This window comes from Mesocricetus auratus, unplaced genomic scaffold (genome assembly GCF_017639785.1).
Source record: "Mesocricetus auratus isolate SY011 unplaced genomic scaffold, BCM_Maur_2.0 Super-Scaffold_4256, whole genome shotgun sequence".
Taxonomy (NCBI): domain Eukaryota; kingdom Metazoa; phylum Chordata; class Mammalia; order Rodentia; family Cricetidae; genus Mesocricetus; species Mesocricetus auratus.
This window is the reverse complement of record NW_024429182.1, coordinates 92,562,826-92,587,533: the sequence shown is the minus strand read 5'-3', so window position 1 is coordinate 92,587,533 and position 24,708 is coordinate 92,562,826. Positions and strand designations below refer to the sequence as shown.

At 39.3% G+C, this 24,708-nt stretch overlaps 1 protein-coding gene across 1 annotated transcript in view; it reads right to left on the bottom strand.

Moving 5' to 3' along the window:
• Nucleotides 1-6,052: 6,052 nt before the first annotated feature.
• The window catches only part of LOC101843562 (interferon-induced very large GTPase 1-like), a 35,358-nt gene continuing 16,702 nt past the window's right edge, over nucleotides 6,053-24,708 (bottom strand). Inside the window, exon 2 of the mRNA XM_040756928.1 lies at nucleotides 6,053-17,212. Coding sequence (XP_040612862.1) covers nucleotides 9,922-17,212 — 7,291 coding nt within the window. The 3' untranslated portion in view covers nucleotides 6,053-9,921. The remainder of the gene's footprint in view (nucleotides 17,213-24,708) is intronic.

Sequence of the window (24,708 nt, the reverse complement as noted above, 5' to 3'; positions counted from 1 at the left end):
ACCCATGAGGGTTATTCTCTGAGTATGGCATTAATAAAGATCCTTAAGGATGGCCACATCCTGGTCTCCAGAACCTGTGAATATGTTACATGGAAAAATGACTTTGCATATGTAATGTACTATCATTGGCCTGTCATAACAGAGCTGACTCAACTATATGCTGGTGTTTTAGTTAGGATTACTATTTCTCTGATGAAACATCATGACTAAAGCAACTTGGGGAGGAAGGGGTTTAGTTCAGCCTACACTTCCAGGTAACAATCTATCACTGAGGGAAGTCAGGGCAGCATCCTGGAGGCAGGAGCTGATACAGAAGCCATGGAGGAGTGCTGCTTACTGGCTTGCTTCCCATGGCTTGCTCAACCTGCTTTCTTATAGAATTTAGGATTACTTGCTCAGGGATGGCACCATCACATGGGTTGCACCCTCCCTTGTCAATCACAGGATCTTTTTTTTTTTTAATTAAGTTAGAAACAAACTTGCTTCAAATGTCAATCCCAGCTTCCTCTCCCTCCCACACCCCCACCAGCCCTCAAGCCCCACACTCACACCCCACTGGTTCCCCAGGGAGGGTGAGGCCCTCCGTGGTGGATCTCCAGAGTCTGTCATTTCATTCAGGGAAGGGCCTAGGCCCTCTCCCAAGAGTCCAGGCTGAGAGAGTATCCGTCATTGTGGGATGGGCACCCAAAGTCTATTTGTATGCCAGGGATAAATACTGATCTACTATCCAAGGCCCTACAGATTGCCTATGCCTCCTCAATGACACCCATGTTCAGGGGGTCTGGATCAGTCCCATGCTGGCCTCCCAGCCATCAATCTTGGGTCCAAGAGCTCTTCCTTGTCCAGGTCAGCTGTTTCTGTGGGTTAAACCAGCGAAGTTTTGACTCCTTTGCTCATCAGTCCTCCTTCTCTGTCACTGGGTTCCAGGAGTTCAGTTCAGTGTTTAGCTGTGGGTATCTGCCTCTGCTTCCATTAGTCACTGGATGAAGGTACTGTTTCCCAGACTCTCTGACAGTGGGATTGTAGGCTGGACTCTTCTGATCCATGTCCAAAATCCATATATGAGTGAGTACATACCATGTTTGTCTTTTTGTGACTGGGTTACCTCACTCAGGATGGTTTCTTCTAATGCCATCCATTAGACGGCAAACTTCAAGATTCCATTGTTTTTTTTCCGCTGAATAGTACTCCATTGTGTAAATGTACCACATTTTCTCTATCCACTCTTCAGTTGAGTGACATCTAGGTTGCTTCCAGGTTCTGGATATTACAAATAATGTTGCTATGAATATAGTGGAACAGATGACCTTGTTGTATGAATACGCATCTTTTGGGTGTAAGCCTAAGAGTGGGATTGTTGGGTCTTGGGGTAGACTGATTGCCATTTTCCTGAGGAATCTCCATACTGATTTCCAAAGTGGCTGTATGAGTTAACACTCCCACCAGAAGTGGAGAAGTGTTCTCCTTTCTCCACATCCTCTCCAGCATAAACTGTCATTGGTGTTTTCGATATTATCCATTCTGACAGGAGTAAGATGGTATCTTATAGTTGTTTTGATTTTCATTTCCTGATGGCTAGGAATGTCGAGCACTTTCTCAAGTGTCTCTCAGCCATTTTAAACTCCTCTGTTGAGAATTCTCTATTTAGTTCAGTACCCCACTTTTTAATTGGATCTTTTGGTGTTTTGGACACATGCTTCTTGAGTCCTTTGTAAATTTTGGAGATCAGCCCTCTGTCAGATGTGGCATTAGTGATTATCTTTTTTTCCCCTTTGCAGTAGTATCTTATGGAGGCATTTTCTCAGTTGGAGTTCCTCCTTTCAGGTAACTCTAGCTTGTGTCAAATTGACATAATACTAGTCAGCACAGGTGGTATGGGTAGATGGACTCATTTTTAGGATGGGTGATGTAGCAATAAACTTGGGGCTCTGCAGCCAATATAATAATTTCTGCAATGACAGAACTGCCATGCTAACTAGCCAATTCAGCAGGGTTATCCTGCGGGATACTTAGATGGCAAAAAGACCTGTGGTCCAGTGATCAGCAGATGGCGCTATTATAACGTAAAATGCAGAGTAGTTGAGCTGCTGAGTGCCAGGAGATTGCATATACCACATTCTTTCCACCAAGCCTCAGGGAGAGGAGCAGGGAAAGGGTGAGTCTGAGTGAACAAGCATTATTTTTATCTGATAGAAACTTAATTCATCCCAGAATATATACGTCCAAACTGTCAGATTGAATTAAGTTTAAGCTAGATTGAACAGTTAATATTTTTTTTTCTCCTGTTAATCAATGCATGGGAACTTAGATAGGATATCAGGTTATAGAATAAAGAGAGAAAAATGTTCTTGTACGTGATTTCAGCTGTAGTCCAAGGTTACCCTTCTTCAAGGCTGCTGAGATTTCTTCCTTCCTTCCTTCCTTCCTTCCTTCCTTTTTTTTTAAAACAGGTTTTTAGAAGATGAGAGAAAGGGTTGGAGAGCGCGTGACAACTGACCTTTCCCTCTTCCTCTCTTATCCTTGTTTCCTGATTTTTCTTTGAGTTTTGGAGAGCCAGAGGGATTTGAATATGCATCGATAGTTTTCTTAAGTTCATGTGATTATCACTTCTTCCTTGTAGAAAATGATCTCTGGGTTATAGGACTTCTAATAAGACCCCCATTAAGTGTGATGTGTACTAAAGGTCCATTAAGCACAGGTTCTGTACTAGATATAGAGTACATGAAGAAGAAAAATCCATCTATGTGCTGCATACTGGGAGTAGGAGAAATAGGAACAGACTGTTATGGCTATTACACAGAAAAGGTTGCTGTGACTGACTTTAATACTACTTTTGCCCCTAGACTCATATTTCATGACATTCCTGACTCATAAACTATTATTTGTTTATCTTTTGCTAACATTTTCATCTTGCATTGAAATGATATAACCTTATTTTAATCTGTTTTCTGTGTTTTTGCTATAACTTGTATACATCTCTTGGAAGAGATCCATGTTTAATTCACTTTATAAAGCTCTGAATCATGGCAAAATTATGCATTTATAAGCAGTATTTGGTGTGAAACACTGTAGGTATTGAGTTGTGCAAAGTTATATGTTTGTACATGTTAACTACAATTTTACTTGAAGTAAATTCAGGAACTTAAGGTACCTCCAGAATGGAACTGGTAATTATATATACAGGAATATGATAGAGGTGTTGATCTAGAAAGATATCCATAGTAGATTTTTAGTGGGAAAAGAGACTGATAGGTAAGTGTGTGTAAACTTGCCATGTATATAAAATTATGTTTTTAACCTGGAAGGAGAATGAGTCCTAAAAATTGCATAGAAGGATTGATTTTTACATTTTTAATGTTTCTCCACAGTTTTGAAATTTTCAAGTGAATGCATTATTCTATTAGAAAAATAACCCATCCAAAACTTTGCAGGCAAATGGACAGAATTAGAAAGAAACATCCTGAGTGAGCTAATCCAGTACCAGAAAGACATATATAGTACATACTTACTCATAAGTGAATACCAGACATAAAGCAAAAGATAACCAGCCTACAATCCACAAACCAAGAGGAACTAGAACCCTCTTCCTGATGGAAGCAGATGCAGAAATCCACAACTAACCATTGGGTCAAACTCCCAGAGTACAGTGGAAGTGAGGGAGGAGTGATAATATGAACAAAGGAGTCAAGACCATGATGGGGAAACCCAGAGAATCAGCTGACCTGAGCTAGTGGGATATCACCGACTCCATTCTGAAAAATGGGGAACCTGTATCAGACTGAACTAGACTCCTTAGGTAACAATGGTGTGACTGGGGCAATATGAGGCCACTGGCAGTAGATCCAAGATCTAACTCTAGTACACAAACTGACTTAGTGGAGACCATTCTATACAGAGAGATGCCTTGCCCAACCTAAACACAGGAGTAAGGGTGGTGGAGAGATGTCTTTGTCCTGCCTCAACTAGATGATGGGGTAGATGTCCTAGGGGAGGCCTTACCCTCTCCAAGGAGCAGATGGGAGGTGGGCAGGGGAAGTAGACAGGGTGGGAGGAGAGGAGGGAGGGGGAACGGGATTAGAAAGTAAAAAATAAATTAATAAAAAAGAAAAAAACCCAGATTTTCAAATATTCCAGTAGCATTTGATTTTATTTTCCTATTCAAAATTCTTTTGGGTTTTATTGTATATTCTCTTCCCCCCAACTTTACCTCTTTTTCTTTTTTTGGAAATAGGCTTTTATCTTGTAGCCTAGACTGTGTTTCATCTCGTAACCCAGACTGGCTTCAAATTCTCAATTATTTTGCATCAGCCTCCTGAGTGCTGGGACTACAGGTTCTGCTACCACACCTGGCTATGTAAAACTGCAGTGCAAATGTTTCAAAGCTATGTGGCAATGACTGGGGACTTTTTTTTTTTTTGGTCATGACTGTTGGGAATTCTATCAGCATGCAATACATAGAATCTAGAGCTGTAATGCATAGGATAGTCCACCACAACAAAGAATAATATGGCCTTAATTCTTCTTAGTACTGAAGTTGAAGTATCTTGGATTCTTTAGCCTGATGAAATACATTACCACCATCTGGTGGTGGCAGAAGGGTCTGCAACTTTCATGTTGTCTGAGGGGGACTCTGGATGAACTAAGATCTCAGAAGTAAATTGGGAGACTGTAAGAATGATAGTAACAGATTATGAAATACATAAGTGGCAGGGAAAATAATAGTTGTAAGGGTGTTTGAAACTCTTACTAAGATGTTTAGTTTCTCCTGTAGTTTTTGTACCATTCAAATTTACATCACAGTTTCTGTTTTCTCTTCCCATGGGGTGTGTTAAGACAATCTTTGCAGAGGAGAAGTGAACGTATGTCCCAGTTCTTAACCCAGAAGTTACCTCTAACTGATAACCACTTGCAAATGAAAAATTAGTTTTCTCCAAGGGGTCTCACTGGGGAATAAACCACTCTTAAGGTTAGGCCTCATGCTTGTCATAAAAAGAAAGCCTGTGGGTGGGGGAAGAGAATTTCTACTTGCATCTGTAGGTATCTTCCACCACGTATCATGATAAAGCTTCAGTATTAATGGGAGTAATTCCAGCATGAAACACACGGGGCCAAGGCCAGGCTCCTATTTAGGCTCAATTTAACTATCACTCCATTTCACTCCTCCTAAGGAATGCCTTTACAATGCCTTGACTTTTCACCTTGACGGCAATTCAAAGGCTAATGGAAAAGATCTGCTCTTTCTCTATTCATCAGTTTGACTTCTCTTTATAGTCTAGCTTTTCTGTCTAATTGTCACTTACTAATAAGTTTCATACCCAGCAGCTGTGTTTCTTGCTCCTCTCTAATACTTTAAAGAGGGCAGATGGCTTACTTTGGTTGTCTTGGTTACCATTTGGTAGCTCTTTTGAGGGGTTGTTAGGGCATGAAGGTACTAACCTCAGAAATGGGTCACTCCATTGATAAATTTGTAGCTGAATGACATATGAAGAGGTAGGGGCTATTTGGAGGAAATAGGTCGCTGGGGCCAATGTTCAAGGAATAGTATTTTGTCCCACTCTACTTCCTTGCAAACATTAAATAAACAGCTTTGATCTGTCATATCCTTCTTGCCATGGTATTCAACCTTACCAAAACAATGGAGCCAAGTGATCACGGACAGAAACCCCTGAAACTGAGCCCAAAAGACGGCATCCGTCCTCATTCATAGTTGTTTTCTCAGGTGTTTGCCACATCAATGAAAAATTAGCATAGGCCTAGTACTCACTTCCTGCCTGGTGGTAACTTGTGGAAGGCCTGGAAAGGATAGGTTCTCTTCCTGCATTTTGGGAAGAGAATGTTAGGTTGCCCTTATTTTCCTTTTATGGTACATCTTTATGACCCACAACAAACTTTTCTGTATTTAGCAGTCTTTACTAGGGCCTTCAGGATGTCACAGATTGGTTTATACAGAGGGTGGTGCTGAAAGCATTGTGAGAGATACTTGTTAGAGATCAACACTTGTGAACAAAGAGAGGCAGAAGGAAGCTTTGGTAAAGGAAAAACCGAATGGTGATGCAGGCTTCATAAACTTTATTGAACCAGGTAGAAACTCTACTGTGTTAGGTCGCATGGCTGGGTCTTCGTGTCTTGCTCAGTGTGTACCGAGAGCCCTAGAAGGGGCTTGACCTCCAGTGAAGAGGCTCTGTGGGTTTGAGGCAGATTTGAACTTCAACTTGACCCCTGAAGGAAGAGTGGATGCTACTGCATTCTCCTTAGGTGGCCAGCAAGCTCTTCCTTGAGGTAAACGTTTGGAGGAAACTTTTCTGTTTTGCTGTTGAGGAGTTGATAGGAGGCTGTTCATAGAAGGACATGCTCTGGCTCACATCTTTTCCAATTTAGAATAAATGCAAATCCTTTGGACTATATTAAAAGTATTGATAACATTAGAGGTTATCTGATAGCTGCTATCAAAGAAATTTAGTGATGCATTTATTCTGCTTTTCTTCCGTTCTTCATACTCATTTTGAACTTGAAAGTTTTCTTTTTTTTTTTTAAAGAGATAATGTTTAGTGAGAAAAAACAGAAAATAATAGTTCCATTACTTGGTTCCAAATGTAGAATTTTGACCTGATTTTTCATGAATTATAATTGTGTATTATATGAACATAAACACATTAAGGCATAATAGTAACAATAATTATAATGTTAAAAACCTATATAATTATGCTAATGTGACTTTTGCTATTCGTTTTTGCTGGTACCAGTTACTACTAACATAAAAACACATACCATGTGCTGGCATGTGTATTTTATTAAGTTATTCTCATACCTGGAATGGTATCATTTTGTAGATGAAGAAATTGAAGCAGAGATTGTTCCAGGGTCCCATGACTCATAAGAGTATATGCATAGCTAAGCAGTCTAAATTCAGAGTTGAGTGCTCTTTACTTATTTAAAAAAATTATTTTTCATTTTACACACTAACCCCAGTTCCTCCTCCCTCTCCTTCCCTGCTTCCTATCCTTCTCAACCACCTTCATCCACTCCTCAGAGAGGGGAGACGGCCTTCCTGGGGGAGTCAACAAAGTCTGCCATATCAAGTTGAGGCAGGACCAAACCCCTTCCCGCTGTGTCAAGGCTGAGCAAGGTTACCCACCATAGGGTGTGGGCTCCAAAAAGACAGTTGATGCCCCTGGGATAGGATCTAATACCACTGCCAGTCTCCCCCCCCCACCAGATCAAGTCTCATAACTGTCACCCACATTCAGAACGTCTAATTTGGTCCCATGCAAGTTCCCCAGCTCTCAGTCCTTAGTCCATGAGCTGCCTCTAGCTTGGGTCAGCTGTTTTTGTGGTTTTTCCCATTGTGGTCTTGACCCTCCATGTTCATATGACCTTTCCTCCCCTCTTCAACCAAACATCAGGAGCTCAACCAGTGCTTGGCTGTGGGTCACTACATCTGCTTCCATCAGTTACTGGATGTAGGTTCTATTATGATAATTAGGGTAGTCATTAATCCAATTAAAGGGGAAGGCCTATTCAGACACCCTCTCCTAGGAGTCTTAGTAGGGGTCATCTTTGTGGATTCCTGAGAATTTCTCTAGTACCGAATTTCTCCCTAACCCCAGAATGGCTTCCTCTATCAAGGTATCTCTTTCATTGGAGTTTAGTGCTCTTAATTAGAACTGCAAGGTAGCTTCCCTAGATCTCAGGACTTATATCTACAAATTTGCAACTTCATGTACCATCTTTCCTTTCCTCCCCACCTTTTTTTTTTTTGAGACAGAAACTTTCTGTGTAGTCCAGGATACTACATACACTGGATTTCTTTGCCTCTGTATCCTGAGTGCTAGGATAATAAGCATGTACTACTATACCTGGTTCCTTTCTCTTCTTGCCTACCATTTCTTTAATAAAACACTTGTATATAAAACTATGCTTCTGAGAATACAAGACAGCATTTCTATACTGATAAAATAATAATTGTAGTGATTTTGTTAAATGTTTATTTGATTAATATTGGAATCATTGTAACTACTAATAAATTCCCAAAAGACTTAAATAAGCTGTAGTGCATTTGAACTATTACATTACAAGTGCATTTATTAAGGACTAACTATATCGTCCAATGTGATTTCTCAAGGAGTCATAGTGAATATTATTCCTAGTAAGGGGTGAATGAAGCTGTTTAAGCCTATTCAGAGTGTCCTAATAAGTTGTTGTTAGAAAGGAACTGAGTAAGGAGAGGTACTATAATGTAATAACTTATGCTTATACAGACTTGCTCTCTGTTTTGCACTGTTTCTATTTTATTTATAGGAATTAACTTATCCCCTCAAAAAGCATGCAAAATCTACTATTTAAGACGACTATATTTCCACAGGTACTATTATTACAATGGTAGTACTAGTGATTATTATAGTATCTAGGATAATGTCACACTTCTCCTCCACTCTCTTGTCAACTCATGTAACACATCACTAATGTAAAGTGTTGAATTATTTCCTTAGATATTACTGAGGTGTTGGAATAAAGAGAATTGCAACTTTGAGGGGAAGGTGAAATAAAAATTGTGTGCTTTACAGATTTTTCTCCATAATCCAAATGAAAAGCATTCTTAAACTTAAGGAGGTAGTTCTTAGCCAGTCTCAACCCCTAGACTTTGTATTCATATGTCCCTCCCTCTAAGAAGAGAAATCCTTTCAAAGCTTCCAAGAACCTCCCTGGATATGCAGCTCAATTGGTACAGTGCATGTCTAATACAATAAGGCTCTGGATTTCATCCTTATCACCACATAAATTGGGCTTGGTAACCAAAAGTTATTGGTCGTCTTCAGCTACACACTGAATTTGAGGCCAGGTTAGACTACATGAGACCCTGTTTCAAAACAAACAAAATAAAAACAGCCCCTCAAAATAACTTCCTCAAACAAACAAAAAACTGAAAACCTTCTTGGTATAATTGTTGATCTTCACTTAAGAAACTCACATTTAAAAAAAATTTAATGTTTTTATTGATATTTATATTTATTAATGGGTTCAACCCAGTAATTATTATACATTATGGAATGATCAAATAAGCATGTAAACATAAGAACAAATAAACATACCCATCATCTCATCTCTTAAGCACTTTTCAGTGCAAGAACATTTAAAATTTACTGTTTCAGCAGTTTCAAAATGTATGTTATTAACCATGGTTAGCAGAGCTTGTTCCTTTTGTCTGAGACTTTTGGTTCTTTGAACAGTCTCCTTTCTCCTATACTTCCCTCAGCCCATGGTAGCTCCCACTATATTCTCTACTTCTATATAGTCTATATCCTAATGTTTGGAGCCCATTTGTAAGTGAGTAACTGACATGAGATTCAATGATGTAGAATGCTACAGATGTACTTACTATATATACAGGCCATGGTGGTTCTTTTCCTGCCCTTCCTGGTATGTCTGCCTTAACTGACAGGAATGTCTCTAAATGTATATACTATAAAAATATTCATAGCCATGATTTGAAGTATGATTTAGGTCTTTTAAATGGATTTTATTTTATTTGATCATATATTGGTAATTGATTTTTTATGTTCTGATTACCTCCATCTATATATGTATATCATGTGTAAGGCCAGAAAAGGGCATCAGATTTCCTGGACCTGGAGTTACAGATGGTTATGATATGCCAAGTGGAAGCTAGGAACTGAACTGGGTCCTCTACAGGAACAACACCTGCTCATAACTTTTGAGCCATCTTTCTAGCTCTGATAATTTGATTTTAAACCAGAAGAAATTGAGACAAAGAGATTAAAGACATTTTTACAGGGAAAGCTTCAAGCTCTTCCACATTTCATCCTATAAATGGAAATATTGGAGACTCTTGTTAGGAGGAGGAGTTTTAGAAGTATTTAGGTATGCTGTGGCTCTGTCTGATATTGGGTTATTCACTGAATACTATTGTTCTTTCAAGTCATTGAGCACATCCTCCTTTGTGATTTTGGCCCATGCCTCTGGGATTTCACCTGTGTCTGTAAATTTCTTCTGGTATTTTTCCTCTAGTTTTGATCTGAAGTGTGAGACAAACCATTTCCAGTATGACTGGGTGGATGAGTCTGGAGTAATACTCCATGTGGCATAATCCCCTCCTGCCTGCCGGTAATTCTTATAAGAGATTTCTCGTTTATTTCCCAAAAGCATGAAGCGGTCACTTGCTACTGAACTGGTACAGCAGTCAATGACAAAGTAGTCTGTTTTATGCTTATGCCATCCGTTGACAGCCTGAGGACGGTGGAAAGGCACACTGTGGTCTCCTTCATGCTGGGGAATGGTGTTTGTACAAATTGCATTACACAAAGGACACTGTTTCCAGCAGCCACAGAGATGTTCAGAGAGAATTTTCTCAATGTCAGGAACCATTTCATCTATGGGTCTCCCTGAGCAGTCCTCTTCTACTTTCCTCATTTCAGGATCCAAAGCTGCACTCATGGCTTCTTTGAGAAATTCAGTATCCTTTATCTCCTGGTGCTCGATGCTTATCAGGTCTTTTCTTGGAAAAATCAGGTTGCTCCCTAAGTGATCACAGAACAAATCCAACCAGCCAGAAGCAGTGCTGCCTTTATCTTTAGCTACTGCTGTGGACTCATGAATGGCAGAGAGGATGGCATTCTTGATGTCACCTAAACTTATTTTTAAAAAAGTCTTTACTTTTTGACTTCCTTCCTCTGAACAGTATTGTTTAATACGGCTTTCAATATAGCTGCTAAAAAAGGACTTTGTATAATGAAGGTACTGCCAGTAATTATCAAAGTTTTCTTCTTCTGCCAGAGAAATGAGAATATGTTTCTCCAGGTTAGCCCTGTTTCCATTGAATGCAGGGCAGGTTGCTCTCATTGCTCCAGCAATTTTAATAACCATTTTCCCCCGTATGGTGGCAGAGATAGCAGGGGTAAGCTTGTGCCAAAGAAAATCAACAAATGTTTTGATGGAAGTGGCACCTTGGCAGGATATCTTAAAACTCATGAAGAAATCATCTTTCTTCCTCTCCAGATAGTTTACAGGATCATTTGCTCTCTTGAATGCTTTGTGCATTTCCTTAAAACTCTTAGATGCTCTTTGGAATAAGCATAATGACAACTCAAGGATATATTTGCTTGTAAATGTGTATCTTTCCTCAGTAGGTGCAGATTTTACTTCTTCTTCTATTATCCTCAGGATTTCATGGAAATAGCTTGTATTGTAATCACATTGTTGCCTATGAATATTGTTGATCATTTCATTAAATCTTGAAATAATACGGTCAGTAGTCATGTTAATGGATTCCCTATCACAGACCTTTAGTGTCCTAGTCATGAAGTTATACTTTTTATTCATTTTTACATGTTCATCATAATTTATTTGAAATTTATCACCAGAATTTCTCATTAGTATGTCCACCATGTTTATCTCCTTTTGGAAATAGTCCCAAAGAATGTTTTCAGAATCTGTGTCAATGTCAGGTTCTATGACTGGAGGAAGATCTGAGGACACATCACAGACCCATTTTTTCCAAAGTTGATCGAATTTTTCATGTAATTCTTCTTCATTTAATTCCTTACCCTTTACAGTTAAAGCCAACTTTCTGCTCCTTTCCAATAATTCATTTGCATAACTTGACTTTTTCTTATCCAGCCTTTCTTGATTTTTTTTCAAATGAACAAGTTCATTGGCTTTCCTTCTGGTGTCTGAAATAAGTGTCTCTTTTAAGATTATTAGCTTATTTTCAAAATTTGATTTCCATTGAACCAGTATTTCATTGTCTGGATCTTCATTAAAATATTTTTCAAGTTCTTGTTTAATTGCTGTATACTTTTCTGTGACTGGAGCCTCAAATATGCTTGTTTTGAGTGCCTGAATTTTCCCATTCTGAATCTGATTGATCAGCTGGTTCTGAAAGTCCAACATGTGACTCCTTAGCTCCCAGGTCCAATGGTTATACATAGTTTCCAGCTTGCTCATGGCCATGATCTCTCTAGTGTTCCTGAAGCTGAAAATAAAGTTCTCATTTACTAGGGCTTTCCACAAATCTTGAACTCTAAATTTGACATCTGAGATCTTCATGATGCTACCTCTGGATTCCTGTTTGGCAGTCAAAATAATTACACTCTTCAGTTCCTGGACATTGTGACTATAACGAGGATTAGGAGGGGCCATTGGGGGATTGCCATCCCAGAGGTGGGCAAAGTAGTAGACATGATTATTGACATCAAACTTAATGACATCACTGAAGTGGGATACATTTGAGCACTCTTCTTGTTCTGCGGCTGTTACTGCCATTTCATCCAGTCTCTGTTCTAAGCACCTTCGCCCTTCCACATTTTGGTCTTTAGCTGTAACTTCTCCCACATTTTGATGGACAAAGAGGCAACTAGGGGAGATTTTCACTTGTTTCATCCTTAGAAAGGCTTGGACAGCTATCTGTAGGATGTCTTGCATCTCAGAGGGATTCTCCCCAAAAATGTTTATCAGAGTCAAGTTTCCAAGGCCAATGACAAAGGTTGCCAATTCATTGTCCCAATTCTGGGATTTGTTGTTGAGTTCTGGAGCCCGAAGTCCTTCTGTGTCTACAACAAGAACAAAATCAAAGCCAAGTTCTTCTGTGAATGTTTCTTCCACCTTCAGGAGCTGCATATAGGCCCCTTTTGTACATCTGCCTGCACTGGCTGTGAACTGTAACCCAAACAGTGCATTCAGTAGTGTGGACTTCCCTGAGCTCTGTAGGCCAAGGATAGAGAGAACAAACAGCCTTTTATCTCCAACTTTCTCTGAGATCTTGTCAAAAACAGCTGCCACCCACTTTAGAGGCACATATGAAGCATCCCCATCCATGAGCTCAATGGGAACACCAGCTACCATCAGGTCTGCAGCTATTTGGGGGAGGCAGAGGAAAAGGCTATCTCTAGAGGAGGAAGTTTCTTCCAGAGCTTCATAGATCTGGCCAACTTCTCGGAGAAGGTGCTCAATTCCTAAAGTGCAGTTAAGAATCTCAGTAGAGATGGCTTCTATCTGCTTCTGCCAGAGTGTCAGGGAGCTGCTCTTTGGTGCTTTTTGTTTTTCTCTTTGTGCCATTAACCACAAAGATCTTTGCTTTTCATGCAACTTTTCTAGGTGTTCTGTAGTCAGGTTGTCAAAAAACAGACTTAGCCACTGCAAAAAGTAGAGTTTGTCATGAGTTTCTGAGTATTCTTGGAGAACTTCAAGAACAGAGCGCATTAAATCATTGAGAGGAAAGGCTTTTTCCAGTTGCCGACATCGAATTATTTTTTTATCTGTCTCAATCTCACTCTTGTGTTGTTCAATGCTCCGATTCCCCTTTTCTCTCAGATGATAGAATTCTTTGTCCTTCTTGCACCAAAGGTGCCAAAGTTGTCCCTGAAGGGGTAATAAATTTTCTTTTGTCTGTGATAACTTGGATTCCTCCAGGAGGGCCATTATAGTCTGTGCCTTTTCTTTGGCTTCCTTGCAGTTTTCCTGGTCCTCATCAATAAGGAATCCTTGTTTTTGAGCCATCTGTGAACAGTCCTCTAAGCTGAAAGCAGTATTAGAGAGTTCTAGAAAATGTTTGATGGCACTTGTGAGTTCCTCTGTTAATTCTGCCTCATTTCTATTCCTGATGCCAATTCTCATTCTTTTACCAGAATTATTGGCTATGAGCTTTTCTTTGTCATCAATCAAACATATTAGAGGTCTTGATGACTGACAGAGGTGTCTGACAAGTTTTTGATTTTCTTTATTGTCATCAGAAGCTGACATGTGGATCACGATGAGAGAAGAGACATCCTGCAGGAAGCTGAGTTGTTGTCTGTGTTCCTTGGCATCTCCATGAAGATTGGTGAAGGTCACACACTTGTCAAATCTGTCCTCGCCTTGGCCCCCAGGACAGAACCAGCAGATCTCCACCACTCCTTCCATCAAAAGACTGTCTTTGCTGCTTCCTCGGCAGTGTCTGTGAAAAAACACATCATGCTTATGTTTACTGAGGAGAGAGTTCATGATCTGAGACTTGGAAGCAGAGAGGCCATTTCCAACTCTAATGAAGGACACAATGGGAGTGGAAACACGGCACATCTGCTGATTCTTGTGACTGTAGCTCTTGTCCTGTAGTGATTTACTTTCATTTTGCCAGCTTCTCCTAATTTGTCTGAGAGACCAGAGAGAAAATTCAACCTGAGAAGTGGTGGGATTTGGCACCACAAGAGGGAGTGCAAATTGACAAATGGAAAGTTTGGACAAAATATATTGCCTGGCAAGATCATCTGCGCAGTGAAAAATGGCCATTTGGATGTCCATTGGGTGAATGTGGGTCCAGGACTCAGTGGATGAAGGATAGGTAAGACTGTCATTTTCTTTAATGATATCTTCATATGGATCAAAATCTTCATTTTCATGATCGAAAGAAACTACAGAGATCTGGTTTTCTATGTTTTTGTCATTTTTGAAGACCAGATGTCTGAACCCACAATCTAGCATCAGTAGTTTTTGTAGGAAATAGAAGGGAAGTTCCTGTTCAGATCTTGGCTGTGTATTGTACACAGAAGTCTTGTAGATCAAATGGAAGTCAGCTCTACTCATCCTTTTAGGGTAGTGATGTTCTAGACCTAGACGCTGGAGTAAGTCTAGGAAAGGTCCTTTTTCTATCATATCCTTTTTGTCGTTTTCATTATTTTGTTGTTTATAAGTCTCTTTCTTTTCAGGGCAAAGACTTTGCAATTGTTTTTTTACCTCATCCATTTTCAAGGAAGGAATGGTGGCTTTATAGTCCCCATCAATGAGTAATCTCAAATCGTTCTCCAGATTTTCCCAATCATGATGTGCTCCATGTTTTGTGAGAACATGTGCAACTTCTTCAGACAACAGTTGTCCCATATGTTGTTTTATTAATGTCAAACGTTGTCTTTTCTCTTCTGTAGAAATATCTGTGATTTCCACTGTGGCTCTGAGAGCTGTGAACACCAGGAATGCCTGTCCTCTGTAGCTGCAAATATTTTTAAGTTCTTGGTATTTGTGTTGGATAGCTTGCATTTGATCCAACAGGAAGTTTAACTCATTACACCCCAGAAGATGCTGAAAAATATTGTTTTCCAGCTGATAGCCTGCACCAGCTGCAATGGAGAGTAACATCAGCTGTATGTCTGGTTGCTCTGTTTCTCTGAGGTACTTCAAGAAGGAGCCAAGAGCTGTGGTCACCTCATATGTAGCCATTCTTTTAGCTTCTTCCACTGTTTCTGGGGACTCATTTCTTATATTCACTTCCATTAGGTTTTTGTGGATTTTCTCTAAGTTTTTAATGAATTCAGAAAATGAGGGAATTTTGACTTGTTCTTCTTCTGACTCTGACTGATTGATCCATTGTATAATGGATTGTGCCTGAGGAAAGTTTGTTACTTTGTAGACATGAGGTTCTAGAAGGCTGCGGAACTGAGATTTAATAAACTGAGTTTTGTAAGTGGGAGAATTTTTGCAAAAGTTGACAGTGTTTATTAGAAAATTCTGCAGATCCCAATCTGTGAGGCATGTATTAATCCAAATGTTATAACTTTTTATTTTTTGACTCAATGTTTGCATGAAGTCTATCAACTTATTAAGCTGTTCTTCAGGATCAGATACTTCCCAGGATTTCACATCCTCTAGGAAAAGTCTAGCTTCTTTTCCAGCAGTAAGAAATTCCTCTCCTTCTTGAATCTGGGCAGTGAGTCCAGTCAGGGCAGTGTAGCTGTCTTTCAGGCAGTTAGCCACTTGAAGGGCATCCTTAAAATCACTTCTGTGGCTAGAGAGGATGATGTCCCAAATAGGTACCAACTGAAGTCCCCGGTCAATGACAGACCATGATTGATTGCTAGCAACAAGACCGGCTGTCCACTGAGCAATTCCATCTGCTTCTGCTGGTCCACCTATCTGGGCAACAGAGAGTTTCACCTTTGTTTGAAAGTTTTGATGAGTTGAACTGTAAGATACTGTTTTTGCATGCAAGTCTGACATATTCACGGTTGTACCAGCTTTAACTCCAAAGCCACCATAGCTGCCCCTTATGTAAATATTCAAGGAGTCTTCTGCCTGCTGCTTTACATCGGCCAATTGCTCTCTTTTGAAACCCTCTGAAATGGCCTTCCAACAGTAGATTCCCCCCAGGTGCAGTGGGCCTTGGTTAGCATGAGAGCCAAACCTGTGAAAAAAGTTTTCAGCCCTGTGCTTCATTAAGGGGAATCTGTCTGAGTGTGTCGTTTGATTCAGGAGTTCGTCAATAGTTTTTAGCTCTTGGAGCGCAGCCTTGGAGAGTTGAAGCTGATGGATGGGAAAGTGGCAGGTGGCCAGTGGGATGTAGCTAAACTTGGCTGAGCAGAAATAAGACTGCTTTGAATGTGATTGTTGAGTATCCCCAGATTCTGTATGTCTGCTTTGATCCATACCAGCTTCTAGATTAAGTCCCCAGCCTTCTCCTTTAGCTGAGAAGGTTGGACTGAAGCCCACCTTCTCCATAGTCTGTGTGAACATAGCTTGTTCTTGAAAAGAGGAAAATTCCTTTGTTTCCATCCGTGTGCCGTGCTCTGGGCCAACAAGCGAAAACTCCATAGGGACACTGAGTAGCTCTTCTTTCTTCTGAATCAGGCTTCTTTGGTCGCTGGTCTTATAAATTCCTTGCAGGGCCAACCCTCCAGATGCCCATCTTACCAGGTCTCTATCTGCGAGATTTTCACTGTTTGCCAGTGTCTGTTCTATGTGACTGAGATGTCTCTCCATTGTTTCAGTGACGTCTTTTAGGGGCACTTCGGGTCCAGGCCAGCACTCTTCAGGGATCTCCATTGCTTGTCTCAGCTCTGCTTCTTTCCTCCTCACTGCCTCTTCCTGTCTGTGCTTCCCTTGTGACTGCAAGGCCCTCAGTTCCTGCAGTGCCTGTCCTGCTTGCCCCTGCCTGTTCTTTATCATCTGTCCTGGAGTCTCCTGGGACTCTGCAACACTATTTGGCTGTGAGAGGTCAAGCAGCTTCTCTAGGGCCTTTTTCTCCCATGTGTGTTGTGTCTGGGACTTCAGCTTCTGGAGGTCTTTTTCTTTTAAGTGTTGTAAGGCCTGGACACAGGTCACGCCCAGGTCTTCCTGAAGCTTAGGCAGCCAGTATTCAACAGACAGCCCCACTTCTGTCAGCATCTCTTGGAGATCTTGCCTTCTTTTAGGCTGAGGCTCATCAAGGGTACAGTTTGTTGTTGCCATGGCTCTGTGATAAACAGATATGTGGTTAGTCTCGTTGGTGTACGGAACTTAGGAACTTGTGGCCAGAAGGGTGAATTATTGTTAGACTTTTTCATCTCTTGTGTTGTTCCAATGTATTTTAAAACAACTTGTGTGTGTGTGTGTGTGTGTGTGTGTGTGTGTGTGTGTGTGCATGTGCATGTCTGTTAGCAACCTATGATTGTGGGTTTTCTCAGTATGTTGTCTTGTCTTGTTGGAGACTATGGTGAGTTATCACTTTGCCTGATTTTTTTTTTTTTGAGATAAAGTTTCTCTGTGCAGCCCTGGCTGTTCTGGAACTTACTCTGTCTATCAGGATGGCTTCAAATTCGAAGATCCACCTGCCTCTGCATCCTGAGAGCTGAGATTAAAGGTGTGTGCCACTACCACCTGGCACTTTGCCCAATATTTAAGCTTCCTCTTCATAGAATCAATTGCTTTGAGGGAATTAACCTGAAGGATAGTGTTTGATAAAATACATGAGTTCGCTTGATGTTTTTTTAAAAAAAGTGGTATCAGTTGATTATGTTTTCTCTATTAATTTTTGCGAAACCACTGTTGACTGGTTCCATTCCTATTTCTGTCACTTTTCCCTTCCTCTTCAGTCAGGGTTGTACTATGCAGCCTATGCTGGCCCGGAACTTGCTATTTATCCTAGGTTGGACTCTTACTCATGACTCTCCTTCCTTGGCTTCCTGATTGCTAGGATTACCAGTGGGCATCACCATGCCTGGCTCCACCACTGTTTTGTAGGTTGTTTTATAATATTAAATTTCTTTCCTGGCATTTAGAAACACTACTAATTTGTGTTGTGCTAGTTACTCTTATTCGTTATCTTTCTTTTGTTAATACCATCTTCAAATTACATGAAGAACTATTTATTAATAATATCCACACTTATGTATGTAGACCCAAATACTCTCCTGAATCCAGTATTTTATAAAATTTATGAAAATCTCTCACTCATTGCCTCCAAAGCAGTCAGTGAGATAAGATTTCACAGTGCTGGAGGGATATCTCAGCCATTAAAGGCTAGGCTCACAACCAAAATATAAGTATGATTTCACACTTTACTTTCATACTTACTGAAATTTTCTTTCCTCCTATCACCAAAAGATACAATTAAATAGTAGGGTACAGGGCTGGAGAGATGGCTCAGCGGCTAAGAGCACTGTCTGCTCTTTCAGAGGTCCTGAGTTCAATCCCCAGCAACCACATGGTGGCTGACAACCATCTTTGATGATATCTGGTGCTTTCTTCAGGCATGTAGACATACAGAACACTGTATACATAATAAATAAATCTTTTAAAAAAGTGGGGTACAGAACTAAATAGAGAATTCTCAATAGAGGAGTCTAAAATGGCTGATAGACACTTAAGAAAGTGTTCAACATCCCTAGCCATCAGAGAAATGCAAATCAAAATAACTCTGAGATACTATCTTACTCCTGTAAGAATGGCTAAAATAAAAAACACCAATGACAGTTTATGCTGGATAGGATATATAGAGAGTGGAACATTCCTCCACTGCTGGTGGGTGTGCAAACTCGTACAGCCACTTTGGAAATCAGTATGGAGATTCCTCAGGAAAATGGCAATCAGTCTACCACAAGACCCATCAATTCTACTCTTAGGCATATACCAAAAGATGCACATTCATACAACAAGGACAGAGGTCCCATAGACTGTCCAGGCTTCCTAACTGACACCCACATTCAGAGGGCCTGGCTTGTGGCCTATGCTGGTTCCCCAGCTGTCATACTCAGGTCTGTGAGCTCCCCTCAGAGGAAATTTCAAAAGTCAGAAGAGCCTGGAGTAATGTATTCCACATCCTAAAAGACCACGATGGTCAAACTAGACTAATATATCAAGCAAAACTACCTGACATAGTTAAAGCAGGAATAAAACTTTCCATGATCTAAGTACCTTAAAATTTTATATTCAACAAGTCAAACCTAAAGAAAATAAACAAACTGATATTTCAGGCTGAAGAGAGGAATGGGTGTAGTGAATAGGCTATCAAAATAAATATAAAGACATAATTACTAAAACATAAAGTACCATTGGACCAACACAACATTAGAAATGACAACACAATTACTGCAACAAACACACAGACATTTCAACAATAACTTTAAATATTAATTATCTTGATTATCCAATCAAAAGATACAGCCTGGCTGAATGGATCAAGAAACAAAATCATGTATCTGTTTTCTGTAGGGAGAGATCTTATGTACCTGTATCGCTGACCACGCCCATTTGGGTTGGTTACAGGTAAGTAGAATGTACCAGGGGTGGGGGATGGGGGATAAAAGTGCTGGGGGGAAGGATATGTGCTTTTTGGGTTCTGGTCCAGTCTCGGAGAGCAGTGAGTGGACCTTTGGTTCTCGGCTTTCTTGGCTTCTCATGTAAGTGACTTCCCCTTCAATAAAATATCATGGGACATCCCTACTTTGTATAGCTTAATATTTCCATGATAGTTGTCTATAAAAATGCTTCTTAGTTTTATTAATAGATATCCCATTAGAGCAAAAGGATAGACAAAAGTACTCCATCAAGCAGGCATCACAATCCTAATATCTGACAAAACAGAGTTCAAATTAAAACTAATCAGATTAGAAAGAAGGACTCTTATCCCAAATGACTTTACTATCCTAATCATATGTTCACCAAACTCTGGTACACCAAGGTTCATAAAGAATGTACTACTGGATTTAAAGGCACAGATTAATAAATTACTGTTAATAGTTGGTGATTTACAGCTAAACACTGAATTGAACTCATGAAATCCAGTTGCAGAGAGGGAGGAGTAATGAGCAAAGGGTACAAGACCGAGTAGGTGAAACCCACAGAAATAGCTGACCTGAACAATGGGGAGCTCATGGACCCAAGACTGATAGCTGAGAGGCCAGCATGGGACTCATCCAAAACCCCTGAATGTGGGTGTTAGTGAGAGGCCTAGGTAATCTATGGGGTCTCTGGTAGTAGATCATTATTTATCCTTGGCATACAAATGGACTTTGGGAGCCCATCCCCCATTGAGGGATGCTCTCTTAGCCTGGAAACATGGGGGAGGGCCTAGGTCCTGTCCCAGATGATATGACAGGCTTTGGAGATTCCCCCATGGAGGGCCTCACCCTCCCTAGGGAGCAGAAGGGGAATGGGGTGGGGGGTTGGGGGTGATTGGTGGGGATTGGGGGGAGGGGAGGGAGAGCTGGGATTGACATGTGAAGCAGGCTTCTTTCTAATTTAAATAAAAAAATAGTTGGCGATTTCAATACCACACTGTCTCTAATGGACAGCTCATCTGGGCAGAAAAAAAAAAGCAAAAACACCAAAAGCGTCATAATTGACTGACATAATACATTAAATGGACTTCAGGACTTCACAAAATCAAAGAATACACATTCAGCAGCACATGGAATCTTCTCTAAAATAGACAACATTCTGGAACACAAAACAAATCTTCACAAATTCAGAAAGACTGAAATAATTTCATGTGTACTATCTGACCACAAAGCCATAAAACTTAAAATTGACAGGAAATAAATATGTAATAAATACACAAACTCATGGAGATTAAACAATTCATTGCTCAATGGTGAATGTGTCAAAGAACAAATTAAGAAAGAAATAAAAATTTCCTGGAAGTAAATGGAAATGAAAAAAAACACAACAAAACTTCTGGGACATATTGAACTTAGTTCTATAAGGAAAATTTATATTTCTAAATGCCTTTGATTAAAAAAAGCCAGAAAGAGTACAAATAAACAATGATGCAACTCAAAAAATTTGAAAAACAAGGACAAACCAAATCCAAACCCATTTGACAGCAAAAAACAATAAAAAATTAGAGCTGAAATCAATGAAATAGAAACAAGGAAACAATACAAAGAATTCATAAATCTAATACCTGAGAAGACAAACGAGATTGACCGACCACTGACCTTACTAACCAAAAGAAAGAAAGAGAGGACCCAAATTAGCAGAATCAGAAATGAACAGGGAAATATTGCAATAGACACCAAAGAAATTCAGAATATTATAAGTGAATACTTTAAAATTTGCACTTCATTAAGTTGGAAAACCTCAAAGAAATGAATGACTTTCTATATTCAGCCAACTCACCAAAATTACTTCAAGAAGTAGTCAACAGCCTAAGCAGACTCACAACACATGAGTAGAATAAAATAGAAATAAAAAGTATTCCAATTAAAAAATGTTCAGGGCCAGATGGACTCATAGGATAATTTTATCAGATGTTCAAAGAAAGTCTACACCCAATACTTCTAAACTATTAAAAAACAAAACAAAACAAAACAAACCAGAAGGCACACTCCCAAACTCCTTCTGTGATGCTAGTGTCAGAACGATGACAACAATAAAAAGGAAACCACAGGCCAGTATACCTGATGAACATAGATTAAAAAATGTTCAATAAAATATTTCTAAACTGAATACAAACATGTTAAAAAGATTACACACCATGACCCAGTTGACTTTATTCCCAAAATGCAGACAAGACTCAACATTCACAAGTAAATAAATGTAACAAACCATATAAAGGGAATTGAAGGCAAAAATCATACTATCATCTCAATAGATATAGAAAATGTCTTTGACAAAATCCAATATGTCTTCACAATAAAAGTTTGAAAGAGATTAGAACTAGGGGAATTATCCTTCAATATGACAAAAGGTATGGATGTAAGACCCACAGTCAGCATCATCCTAAATGGAGAAAGATTGAAGAAATTCCATTGAAGTCAGGAATGAAACAGCTGTGAATTGTCCTCACTCCTTTTTAGTACTGTACTTGAAGCATTAGCTGGAGCAATAAGGCAAGAGAAGGAAATTAAAATGACACATATAGGAAAGAAGTCAAATTATCCCTATTTGTAGTTGACATGATAATATCCATAAGAGATTTCAAAAATTCTATAAGACAACTTCTAGAGACAATTAAAAAATCACCGTTGTGGCAGGATACATAATCAATTTGCACAATTCAACAGCTTCTCTATATACCAACAACAGATACACAAAGAAAGATATTGTGGACACATTCCCATTCACAGTAGCCTAAAAGAAAATAAAATATCTAAAAGCATCCAACAGAAGGAAGTAAAGGAACTTTATAATGAAAACTTTAAATATATGAAGAAAGAGATAAAGATACTACTAGAAAATGGAAAGACATTGCATGCTCATGGATTGGTAAAATTAATTTTGTGAAAGTGACCATTTTGTTAAAAGCCATTTACAGATTCAGTTCTGTCCCAATCAAAACTCCCATCTCTTTCTCCACAGGAATAGAAAAAGTATCCTAAAATTCATATGTAACCACAAAAGACCCTGGATAGGCAAAAGATAAAAAATGACGAAGAAATATGGAGCAATAAGAACAGTGTTGAAAGGGTTATCATTGTAGATCTTGATTTCTATGAATTCATAGTAATAGGAACAATACAGTACTGCTACAAATACATACATGTAGACCAATGGAACAAAATCAAAGACCCAAAATGAGTACATACAACTACAGCTCTTTAATATTCAATAAAGATACCAAAAACTTCTACTGGAGAAAAGAAAGCATCTTCAACAAATGGTGCTAGGCAAAGTGTATGTCTACATGCAGAAGAATAAAATTAGACCTATATTTATCACATTGCATAAAAACTAACTCCAAATGGATCAAAAATATAAAGGTCAAACTTGAAATATTGAAAGTGATAGAAAAAACATAGGTGGTACTCCTACATCGTATAGGTAAAGATAGGAAAAAATTTTTTCTAAATAGGATTTTATTTGTTCAACAATTATGGCAACAATTGATAAATGAGACTTCATATAACTAAAATGGTTTTTCACAGCTAAAGAAATAATCTATCAGGTGAAGAGGAAGCCCCTAGAATGGGAATGTTTGCCAGCTGTACATCTGAGGCAAGAAAACAAGTGACCTATTCAAAAAATCGACCTGGGATCTGAACAGAGAGTTCAGAAGAAATAAAATGACCAAAAAATAACTAGGAAAATGTTCATCATCTGTGGCAATTGGGGAAACTAAAATCATAACAATTTTGATTGTTGTATGTATGTATGCATGTAACAACAATGAAAAATGAGACCACGAGTTTGCAAAAGAGCAAGGAGGGATATAGGGAAGGGTTTGGAGGAAGAAAAGGGAAGGAGAAAATGATTTAACTTTATTATAATCTCAAAGATAAAGAAAAAAAGCAACAACAGCAAAAACAACCATTTTGAGATTTCATCCTACCCCAGTCAGCATGGCAAAGATTAACAAAACAGCTTGTAACAAATGCTGGGTAGTGGGGATATGGGGCAAAGAGAATCCTCATTTGCTGTTGGTAGGATTGCAAACTGCCCCAGCCACTTTGGAAATCAGTATGGAGAATCCTTAAAAAACTAAAAGTGTGTCTATATGAGCCAACTATGTCTCTTCTCACTTGAAGGTCTTGACATCTATTTTACTTGCTCAACCACGTTCATTGCTGCAGTGTTCACAATGGCTAGGAAATGAAAACAATCTAAATAGCCTTCAACCAAGCAAATGGATAATGAAAGTGTGGTACATATACACTATGGACTACTTTTCAGTCCTAATGAAAAATGAAGTAATAAAACTTTCAGGTAAATGGATGGAACTAGAAAGGATCATATTGGGTGAGACAAGTCCAACAAAAACAAGCAGCGCTTGTTCAGTCTCATCTGAGTTTCCTAACATCAAATCTTCAGATTGAGTATAAAACCTGAAGTAACTGCAGAAACCAGAAAAGTAAAAGTAAAACAGACCTGTGTGTGTGTGTGTGTGTGTGTGTGTGTGTGAATAGAGGGGGGATAATGAACAAGGCACAAGTGATCTGAAGGAGGAAATGGGAAAAATGGGAGGGGTCTATATAAGTAGGTGGGAAGGAGATAAATACAAAAAAGGAGAGTAAAATAACAGTGTGAATGCCTGAAAAAGTCACAAGGAATCATGCTATTAACTTTCTACCTAAAAGTACCTATAACCAGGAGATCTCATTTCTTCCACCTCCCAGGGAAATCCATGTGTCTCTCTCAGGTCCTTCTTGTTACCTAGTTTCTCTGGGGTTGTGGATTGCAGACTGGTTATCCATTGCTTTATATCTAATATCTACTTATGAGTGAATACATATCATGTTTGTCTTTCTGGTTCTGGGTTACCTCACTCAGGATGATTTTTTTTCTAGTTTCATCCATTTGCCTGCAAATTTCATGATGTCATTGTTTTTTACAGCTGAGTAATAAATACTCCATTGTGTAAATGTGCCACATTTTCATTATCCATTCTTTGGTTGAGGTTAATCTAGTGTGTTTTCAGGTTCTTGCCATTATGAGAATACCGCTGCTATGAACATAGGGGACAGGGATCAAGGGAAGGGAACATGAGGGATCAGGTTGGTCAAGTTAGGGCAGTACAGGAAGAGTAACGAA